This window comes from Asparagus officinalis, chromosome 5 (genome assembly GCF_001876935.1).
Source record: "Asparagus officinalis chromosome 5, Aspof.V1, whole genome shotgun sequence".
NCBI classification, from domain to species: Eukaryota; Viridiplantae; Streptophyta; class Magnoliopsida; order Asparagales; family Asparagaceae; genus Asparagus; species Asparagus officinalis.
Window position 1 is genome coordinate 93,391,168 of NC_033798.1, and position 11,441 is coordinate 93,402,608.

Genomic DNA, 11,441 nt, shown 5'->3' on the forward strand with positions numbered 1-11,441 from the left:
ATTTCATCAGAATCTTAACCTCTTGAGTCCATTAAAAGGTAAGCACATTCGAGACAAACAACATAGCCAATACTCCGTTATTCACCAAATCTTCATAAAAACATATCAATATTTAAGAGCATGAATCAAGAGAAAAACATCTGTGAGCATCAAAAGAACTCTTTCAATTTCAGAACAAGGGTCAAATTTCTCTTCGAGAAGAGCGATTAAGAAATGTTACAACACCATCCTCGCTTTCTGCACAATCTCAGCTACAAGTTGAACCGACCCGATTTTGAATAGTATGCCAAATCAAACAATTACCAAACCCCAACAAATCGAACTCAAGAATCGGGAATCAAGCAGATCTAGAGACAAAGGGCTACTATGATCGAAAACCTATCTCAAAACCTAAATCAAGCTGAAGAAGGATGAGTAAGGGTTTGAATAGGACCTTGGAGGAGGAGCTTTTGAGCGGTCTCGTTAGGATCCATGGAGCACTCTCTGAGCATTGCGTAAATCTCGTCATCGCTGTGATTCTTGGCGATCTCCTTCAAGTTCTGGATCGTCTTTCGAAGGCCGCTGGGGATCGAAGCTCTAGAAGAAGAAGACCCGCTCATATTCGCAGTAGAGAGAGAAGGGGGGGAGAGAGAGAGAGAGAGAGAGGCGCAAATGGGTGGTTTTTTTGAAGGACTAGGGCTAAAAGGGGGAGATTTTGGGGGTTTTGAATTGGTTTTGTTGAACAAGAACGAGACACAGGAGAGAGAGTCTCCACTCTTTGAAGAGGGTGGGGGGAGGTGGGCTCTGATTAGGTCTTTGGTACCTCGGTTTGCTTTCTCTGCTCACACATGATTTTGAAAGGGTAAATTTCACTTAACCCCCTCTTCTAAAGAATCATTTTGTTTCTTGGTCCCAATTTGAGACTAGGGGACTCTGAACTAAGTTGAATATTTGTGTGATAAATTCCTCGAATTGACTTTTCTTTTTCATAAAGGATATAATTGACAACTCTAAATTGAATATTATCTTTTTCCTGCAAGAGATCTATAGAATATGCATTTTTTTTTCAATTCTTAGTAATTAACTACTTTTTCTTAATTTACTTAATTACTTAACTCGAAAAGAACACATATGTATATTTTTCCCACATAAACCCCTCAACTTTATTTGTTCGGGTGACCCATGTAATAACACCCCCCTGAATTTTTAAGTATTTTCAAGTCACCCTTGAAAGTGTTACCTGAAAATTAGGAAATGACAAAATTGCCTTTTTTGGTAAATAAACCCTATTTTGGCCCCACAATAACCCTACTTCCAAATCACGTCCATCAAAGATAATGGTTGTTAAAGGGTAAGTCCAATTCTTTTTACTCCTCTCTGTCCTCTTGCTATCTCTTTTTGTCTAGTCCAGAAAATGTGAGAATAACCATAGATTGCTTTACCAAAAATTGGTAAAGTGAGAGTGGTCTTTTGGGGGTCTGTGGATTGGTTTTTCAATAGATTGAAGCTGAGGAGTTGGTGGGCTAAAATATGTGGTGCTGGAGGAGGAGGAAGAAGGGTAAAATGAGGGGGAATGGATCTTTAAGTCAAAAAAGGATAAAGATGTAGTTTCTCAAGAACTAAGGGCTTCGTCCATTTTTCTCACGTGATAGGTATGTGATCTGTTAAACTTCACGGTGTTATAATAGGAGGTTAAGTGAGACAAAAGTTTAGGAGGGTTAAGTAGAATAAAAAAAAAGTTGATGAGGGTTATGTGAGAAAACCCAAAAGTTCAGAGGGTTAAGTGCAATTTACCCATTTTGGAAATTTGTATCTAAAATCATTGAAATTGCAATTAGGCCCCCCAATTCCTTAACTCACGGTTAGTCTCTCATGTCCTTGAGATTGCTAATAGGTCCCTCAGTTCTTAAGTTATTTTGAAATTACTCCCTCCAATTATGAGTAAAATTATAATTAGAGAGATTATTTGAAACAACTTATGAGAATTTAAGGATCTAACAGCAATTTCAATAATATGATGACTAAGATTAAAATATGAAAGATGTAAGAACCTAATATCAAAATAAATTGTGGGGATTTTTGCGGATATATACTTCAAACCTATCATATTTTTAATTTGGGGTTATTTTCGATATTGGTCGCTTAAATCTTCAATTGTTTGAAACTAGTACTCAAATCGTTGAATTTAACACTGAGTTAGTCATGGGAACTGTGGGGTGATATGGATGTTTGGGAGATCCCAATATGGCTCCCAAGGTCTCGGTTTCTATTCTCATATCATTAAAAAAAGGAAGTCACATCATCTGGGCTATTTAAAATAGGTTCATGTAGTTACCTATGGTTAGATCTTGGTTTTTTTATATTAGTCCCTTAATTCTTTATTTTATTTTATTTTATTTTAATATATTTTTTCTAAAACTAGTATCTCAAATAGTTAAAAATGTTATTAGGTAACCAAATTCTTATATCTTGTTACCGCTACTACTGATTGGAGATATTAATTTGAATTTTTTTTTTAAGAAATGAAAGTGTCATGGCAAATTAATGATTGGAGGTAGGGATTAACATCAATAGGCGAACCGATTAAATGAACCAAATCGACCTCATTTTGGCGGTTCAATTTGGTTTGAGATTATTTAGGACCAATTTTAGAATATTTTTAAACCGGTTTAAGTAATTGATTGCTTCAGCGAGAATTCTCTAAAACTCAAGCTCTTGTTAGGTGCGAAGATGTTTCAGACTAGGATTTTATGCATCATAATTAGTAAAAATTCAAAATTCAGTTTCGTTAAGTACTTGATCTGATGAGTTATAAGATAAGCGAGAGGATTGAAGATTTATATGGCTAAAATAACACTTTGCTTGATCGGTCTACCGAACAGAACCAATTTGTTCATTTCGATTCAACTTTGAATATGCCACAATTTGTTCTGGGGAAAAAAGGCTCAATATCATATTCATATAATTTGTTGATCTTAAGTATCAATTTAGTATATTTTTTTTACTCCGGTGATGATAATGTATATAAAGTGGGACATTATGACAATAAAGATCTATTCTTTTGGCATGACCAAAATTTCCGATGACTAAACATCACGTGATTCGTTACATGTTGCTGATGTGTTTACTTACATGGTAGGTACCTGAGCTCATTCATTTGAGTTGATTATTATTATTATTATTTTCATATTAGGACTCAAAAGGACAAGAATCAAATTGGATGTCCTTCTTCCTCTTAGAATTAAAATTGAGTTAGGGTAATTGAAACTGGGTTAGGAAATTTATGTGATTTAGAGAAGAATCATTCTTTAAAGAGAGAACGGGGAATATTTTGAGGATTTCTTTCATAACAATTAATTGAAGATCCCGCTTAACCTTTGCCCATAAACCTAATTAAGCCATGTAAGATGCACATGATGAGTCACGTGATGTGATCTTGTCAGAACTTTTGCTCCAGCCAAAAAATAAATCTTGTTGCTGTCGTGTCCCACTTATTTACATTATCATCACCCGAGTAAGAAAAAAATACCAAGTTGATACTTAATTATACCAATCTGATAATATAGCCGATAAAAAAAGACAAAATGACCATACCAACTGTTTGTTGTCTCCTAATTTGAGGAAGTAATATTATGACAACTTAAAAGAATTTGGCAACTTAATACTAATTTAATGATTTGAGGCACTAATAAAAAGGGTTAATTTCACTTAACACTCATGTACTTCGGAGGTTTTGCACATATACCCTTGACATTTAACCTCATGAACTTGTCTCACTTTAACCATGTCCCTCTCAAATGAACACAACACGTGCCAATCATTTGACATACAAGGGCAGAGATGCATGATGCTCTTCAATTATCTTTGGTTTGGAAGAGTTTGTGACTAGGATTGAAACTTAAGTGTACAAATCTTATCAGCTCGCTCGCTCAGTGCGGTGCGTTCTGATAGGAGCGCTAGGGCTAGTGGAAGGATAATTTAGTAAATTTCCCTACTCTTTCTAGTGGCTCAGATTTCACGCATACTTAAGTGTTCCAATAGGAATTTAGGGTCTCTTTGGCATCTTCTTAAAATAAAACTAGGTTTGGTCATATTCCATTTCGGAGAATTGTGTTTGGGAAAAACTAGACCGGTTTTTCCTAGACGAAAAAGTGATCCTAAATTAGTTCTTTTGTAGACCAAGGGGTGGTTGGTTCAAAAAAACTATAACAAAACTAGGTCAGTATTGGTTTTGGCTCATTTTTGTAAGGGTGCTAAACAAAACCGTCAAAATTTCAGGTTTATTCTTAAAATGGGCATTTGATTATGCCCTATAAACGGTAAGACGTCAGGGGTCCGGGTACAGTGGGAAAACTCCGAAGGTTAGAGATGTTAACGGAGATACCTTAACTTTTAGAGGGGTTATGTGAAAAATATCCCTAAGAAAGACATTTCCCTCGTGCTCTCTCATTCAATATCTCCTCATTGCTAGACGGTGAACGGCCCTACTGAGTTTGTTCTGTGATATACTAGTGTGCACCCCGTGTAAATCATGACCCTCTATTTTTTTAAGCACTGCATTTTAAACTTGTTTCCCTCTAAGTTTTAATACATTTGATTTAATTATTATTTGCTTAAAATTAGAAATCATATCTACTACTCTATATTTAAAGAATGATCCAAGTTTTAATATATTTGATTTAGAAATCATATATACTCCTCTATACTTAAAGAAGGATCCAATTTTAATGCATTTTATTTGCTTTATTGTTTATAATACAGTAAATACTATAGCATGAATAATAAATTCAAGTATGGAGGAGCAGATTTGATTAACTATTTATCTTATAGTAAATACTGTAGTACGATCAATAAATTCTAGGGCAGAGGACCAGATTTGATTTACTGTTCTGCTACAGGATTTACTGTTATGCTACAGTATTTACTATAGCAAGAACAATATAGCGTGAACAATAAGGGGTTGTTTGGATCGGGTATTTTGAAGGAGAAAGGAGGGGGAAAACTGCCAATTTGGCAGCTTTCCCTTAAAATCACGGAAAGCTGCTAAAAAGCTGACAAATTGACAGCTTTTCCCTCTTTTCACCTTCAAAATACCCAATCCAAAAAAGACCCTAATTCTTAGGAGCCTTTTTTATAATATAGAGGAGTATATGACAAATCATTTTCCCCCTCTCTTTCAAAACCCAAATCCTAACATTTCTCTCTTCTTGATTTCGAAATTTTTGGAGATCGCCATAGCCAACATCAACTCGACATCTCAGGAACAAGATGGAGCTAACCCTAGGTGAGATTTATAGTCCCTCCTTCGATCTATGCTGTTTTCCCCTAGTTTTCTTTTGGTTTTAGGCTGTGTTTGGTTTGAATGAAAATGGTATAAAAAAAGAAAATAAAATGAGAGAGAAACTAAGTTTACACTGTATGGACTGAAGGAAAAGCAAAAAGAAACTGAAAATGAGAGAAATTATGTAGGGGCTGTTTGGATAGGTTTTTTTGGATGGTAAAAGATGAGAAAACTGCCAAAAATGTCAGCTTTTTGGCAGCTTTCTTCTAAAATCACTTTTTTAAGGGGTGATTTTGGGGGAAAGCTGTCAAAAAGCTGACATTTTTGACAGCTTTCCCCACTTTTACCACCCAAAAAAAAGGAACCAAACAGCCCCTTAGTTTCCTTCGCTCGAGCCTAGTGAAAACGACAGAAAAAATTGTCAGGGAAGAAGATGAGAGCATCAGCTGTGCCCGATCCAAAAATTGGTGAGCCTTTGCGGCCCCTTTTCTCCATGTGGGACCCTGTTTAATTACTATCAGAGTGGTATGTTCAGGTTTAGGCACACGTGGCATATTCGCTGCTCCTTTTTTTAAGTGGGCCCTCGTGGACTAAATAATATAATTGCAGGTTTATGAATAAAATGATGGCTTAATTGCACCGAAACACACTATAGTTTTCCCTACTTTGCATTTATATACACTCAATTGTTTTTTTTCCAAGACTTATAGACCTTAAAGTTTTTAAAAATTTGCACTTCAATGCCCTCAGTTTTGTGAATGCGAAAACTTACCCCTGAAAATTTTTATGGCTAGTTTTAGATTGTATTAACTCTTAATATTTATTAAATTTATTAGTAAACCTATCAAAATCCTACTTTATAATAGAATAGGGGTAGATTGAAAATAGAATTACGATAGTTTTAACAATAAATTTAAAAATCAAGGATTAAAAAGTTCTAAAATTAGCACGTGAGTGACTTTCTCCTATTTAATTTGTTTAAAAAAACATAAAAGAAATGATGTGAAATCTAAAGCTTGAAATTTTACTTGTTCAACATCCATGATTACTTATTACAAATTATTTTGTATTTCAAATATAAAATCATTACTATAAGCTTATTGTTGAAGCAATTTAATCCATTTATGTGAAATATCATATTTTCTATTAGAAGAAATTTGTGTGTACTTGTGTGAAATATAAAGCTCAAAAATTTAGAAAATAAAATGCTAAATTATTTAAAATACGAATATAATTCCAAAATGTATAGTGCGATATAACTTCATTCTATTTTCAAAAAAAGAGAAACCAAACCAGAATAATTACTTTCCTTATGATTTTCCTTCAGACTTTCTTTACAAATTTCTAGCAAACCAAAGGTCAAAAGTAATCTCATTTCTTTTTCTTTTCTTTTCTCTTTCTCTTTCTTTTCTTTTCTCTCACTTTCTCTAAAATTAAACACAGCATTAATGGCCTGTTTGGATTCGTAGGGGGTGAAGGGAAGTTAAGGGAAACTGAGTGAAGGGAAGGGAAGGGAAAGGAAGGGAAGAGAATTGAATTCCCTTCCCCTTGGTTACACCCCAATTTGGGGGTAACAATTTTTATACTATTAGGGGGTGAACCAAGGTGAATGGAGGTGAATTAACTTCACCTCCTAAGTGCTCCCAAACAAGGTGAATGGAGGTGAATGGTTCCCCTAACTTCCCTTCACACTCATTCCCCTCAATCCAAACAAGCCTTAAGGGCCTGTTTGGATTCGTAGGGGGTGAAGGGAAGTTAAGGGAAACTGAGTGAAGGGAAGGGAAGAGAAAGGAAGGGAAGGGAAGGGAATTCCCTTCCCCTTGGTTACACCCCAATAGGGATGGCAAAATGAACCCAAAACCAATTGTCCACCCATACCCACCCGCCAAATGAACCATCCAAACCCACCCATTTAGTTAAATGGGCCATAAATGGGTGGGTATAGTTTCTATTAAAGATAAATGGGTCATTAATGGGTGGGTTATTACCCACCCATTTACCCGTTTAGATGGATATTGTTTTAAAAACACCCTCAACGCTTAAACAATTACAAAACTTATTTTCAAAAGTTAAAAATTATAGAAAACACTTAAATGACTAACAACCCCTTAAAAATTTAAGATTTGCAAAAAACACCCTCAAAGTTTAAAATATTATAAAAACGCCCTCAAGAGTTAAAAATTATAAAAAAACTATCAAAATTTTCTAACCTCAGATGACACATGAAATTCAAAAATTACCAACAGCCCCCTGAAATTTTATAATTTGTAAAAACACCCTTAAAAGTTGTAGAAAATGAGAAAAACACCCTCAAGACTTCAAAATTACTAAACAATCTTAGAGTTTTCTAAACTTGCAAATGACATATGAAATCTAAAAAATTTCAATAGTCACCTATAAATTTAAAATTTACAATTAACACCCTCAAAGTTTTAAATTTTTAGAAAAACACCCTGCATAGTTTAGAATTACAAAACCATCCTGAAATTTCAAAACCTACAAATGACACATGAAATCCAAAAATTACTAGCAACCCCCTGTAAATTTATAATTTACAAAAAACACCCTCAAAGTTTAAAAATTGCAAAAAACACCCTCAAGAATTCAAAACTACAAAACAATCTTAGAATTTTCTAAACTTGCAAATGACACATGAAATCTAAAAAATTTCGGTAGTCCCCTATAAATATCAAATTTACAAGTAACACCCTCAAACTTTTAAAAATTATAAAAAACACACTCAATGATATATAAATATAAAAAGTAGGCGCTCATAATTCTTCGTCGGCAGGAGATATATGCGTATGCGGCCAAGTGTAATTTGTCACATGACCAAAGTAAGGGCTTTTTTTAAATAACCGAGCAGGTAGTAAACTAGACTTGTTACGAGTCCATCTCTTCTTTTGCTCAGCCCCGTCATCATTTGCTTCTTTTCCTCACAATTCTGTCCTAATTTTCTGAAGTAGTCGATTCAATTGAGAAAGAAATATTTATAGAAAACCCCCTAAAAGTTTGTAGAAAATCTCCTAAAAGTTTGCAGAAAACCCCCTAAAAGTTTACAGAAAACACCCTGAAAGTTTACAAAAAACCCCCTGAAAGTTGACATAAAACCCCTGAAAGTTTGTAGAAACCCCCCTAAAAGTTTCGAAAAAAACCCCTGAAAGTTTACTGAAACCCCCTAAAAGTTTACAAAAAAACCCCTGAAAATTTACAGAAAACCCCCTGAAAGTTTGCAGGAAACCCCCTAAAAGTTTGCAAAAAACCCCCTGAAAGTTTGCAGAAAACCCCCTAAAAGTTTACAAAAAACCCCCTGAAAGTTTGCAGAAAACCCCCTGAAAGTTTGCAGAAAACCCCCTGAAAGTTTGCAGAAAACCCCCTGAAAGTTTACAAAAAACCCCTAAAAGTTTACAGAAAACCCCCTAAAAGTTTACAGAAAACCCCCCTGAAAGTTTGCCAAAAACCCCTGAAAGTTTGCAAGTAGATCCCTGAAACTTACATATATATAGAAGCATCATAATCATAACTAAATGGGTTATTGGGTTACCCATGAACCACCCATTTAGTAAATGGGTGGATGAGAACCAACCCATTTAGCAAGTGCTAAATGGGTCATAAATGGTTAAGTGGTCATAAATGTGCCCACCCATTTATGACCCAACCAAAACCCAACCAAAACCATCCATTTGCCATCCCTACACCCCAATTTGAGGGGTAACAATTTTTATACTATTAGGGGGTGAACCAAGGTGAATGGAGGTGAATTAACTTCACCTCCTAAGTGTTCCCAAACAAGGTGAATGGTTCCCCTAACTTCCCTTCACCCTCATTCCCCTCAATCCAAACAAGCCCTTGTGAATGGAGGTGAATGGTTCCCCTAACTTCCCTTCACCCTCATTCCCCTCAATCCAAACAAGCCCTAACAAGGGCTTGTTTGGATTGAGGGGAATGAGGGTGAAGGGAAGTTAGAGGAACCATTCACCTTGTTTGGGAACACTTAAGAGGTGAAGTTAATTCACCTCCATTCACCTTGGTTCACCCCCTAATAGTATAAAAATTGTTACCCCCAAATTGGGGTGTAACCAAGGGGAAGGGAATTCCCTTCCCTTCCCTTCCCTTCCCTTCACTCAGTTTCCCTTAACTTCCCTTCACCCCCTACGAATCCAAACAGGTTCTTGTTAACTTTTTCCTCTATTTACATAAATATTATCATTGGCAGTCTCCCAAGGGACACTATTCTCTGTGACTGTGAGCACGCTGCTGCTAATCGATCTGTGCATTTGATCTTTGATGGTTGCTTATTTACTGTTATTGCCTGATATGGTGTCGTAATCTTATTTTGTATGTAACTTTCTGCGATCTTGTTCTTTAATTCTTCAAAATCTTGGATTTCTTGGATCATTTGCCTCCATCTTAACATCACCATTATGTCAATTTCTCGATTTGATAATGTCTTCACTAAGTTCAGATTTTTGATGTTTTATTGATTTATTTTTATATTTCCTTAGAATTCAGGGTTTTCAGTCTATGCTTCTATACGTGTTGCTTCCTTTTGGTGTCATGATCCATTATCTCGGGAAACCTTTATATTCTATTTGCTTTTGAAATTTGTGTGGTTATTTCTTTATTTCTTGCGCTGTGTTGTTGAACTTTTGAGTTATGAGAAGATTGTGGGTATTATCTTCTTTGAGTTATAATCAGTGTGGTTGAATATAACGGGTCTGCTTCCAGTAGTAAAAAGCTCCCAATATTATGTTGGTCCATTTTTTGAAAAAGGTTAGATTAAATTTCACCTGTTTTCATTTCTTTCTTGGTTTTTAAATTTTCTTTGCTACTGCTTTCATTTTTACTGACATGCACGCAACAAAGTTAGTCTAATGTCCTTATGTAAATATTTGGTTTCTCATCGGTTTCTAAGCATATTTAGTTCTTTATTTCCTAATACACTGTGATCAGGTATAAGATGACTCTAGAGTAGAAGTTCTTTTAAAAGAAAATTTGAAATAGGTTTTGATTTTCTTTTGCACTGCAGATATTTGAACCCTTCACTCTAAATATCTCGTCTAAACTTAATGTTGCAATTTAGTAAAACATGCTGCCATGGATTAATTGGTCTTCCTCAAACAACAATCAAGTTTTATCAATAAAATTTACAGAAACTTTAGCAATCTTAGCATTGATACTTGGTTTTGCAATGATGAAAAGTTTTATATGGATAAATCATTATCTGAGATATGTATGACAATTATGGACATGGCTGATAAATTAAAGCATTCATGTTAGAAACTATTTGCATGTGCATTTATTTTTACTAGAATGAAGAGGTGGCATATTTGATAATTGTAGTGTAATTTATTGTAGTTGGGTACTGACCAAGAATGTACATAGTTAACGTGGAGCTTCTCCCTTTGGCACTGTAACCCAAGGGGTCTGTTTAATTTACTTACTTTAATTTGTGGGATACAAAGTTTATAAGACATTATATTAAAAAATAGTTACTACGAAGGATTTGCGTATAATGAAAATCAATGATAATCTTGTTTGATCTTGGTTGCTGTTTTGCTATAATTATCCTCTTTTCAACAAAAAAAAGTGAAAACTAGGATCAGGAATTTCTAATAGCAGCTAAGTTGCCAGAAATATTTGGTTAATCAAGCAAGCTGCATTATCATGTAGTACAGGGATAGGAGTCAGTGAAAGCTGAAACATGCTGCAAAGGACCCTCCCAATTCTGTAAAGTGTTATGATTTCGTCATCCCTATTAAGCAAATTGAGGAAAATTTATATCTTCATGAAAGTTTAATATTGTATTTAAGGATGTATCACATTTTTTTTCTATTTATTTTTTGTTTTATAAATTACTTTTTTCTGAGAATTTTTCCTAGTATAACAATTATAATCATACACGTCTATTATGAAGTGTCTGTAACGTCTAAGTTACTGTCAGGCTAGGCTCTTTAGAGCTAATTTCTGCAACAAATCTACTCAGCTTTAGACTTTTTTCTTCCCAGATTTCTCTAATTATTGTTGTTGACATTAGTAATATATGTAGGGGGTTATGTGTAAGTTGTGTAGGGCCTATATAAGCCCAAGAGATCTCATAATAGGGTTAGGGTTTGTATTATCAATTTGGTATCAGAGCCTCCACCCTCTTCTCTCCTAGCCGCCGGCTGCACACCCCCCC

The 11,441-nt window shown here is 34.9% G+C and overlaps 2 protein-coding genes across 2 annotated transcripts in view; one reads left to right on the forward strand and one right to left on the reverse strand.

Annotated features, from left to right (window-relative positions):
* The window catches only part of LOC109842182 (GBF-interacting protein 1-like), a 27,408-nt gene extending 26,616 nt beyond the window's left edge, over window positions 1-792 (reverse strand). Inside the window, exon 1 of the mRNA XM_020411085.1 lies at window positions 434-792. Coding sequence (XP_020266674.1) covers window positions 434-599 — 166 coding nt within the window. The 5' untranslated portion in view covers window positions 600-792. The remainder of the gene's footprint in view (window positions 1-433) is intronic.
* The window catches only part of LOC109840205 (heterogeneous nuclear ribonucleoprotein 1-like), a 38,812-nt gene continuing 32,550 nt past the window's right edge, over window positions 5,180-11,441 (forward strand). Inside the window, exon 1 of the mRNA XM_020408760.1 lies at window positions 5,180-5,263. The gene's annotated coding sequence lies outside the window, so the exon portion shown is untranslated. The remainder of the gene's footprint in view (window positions 5,264-11,441) is intronic.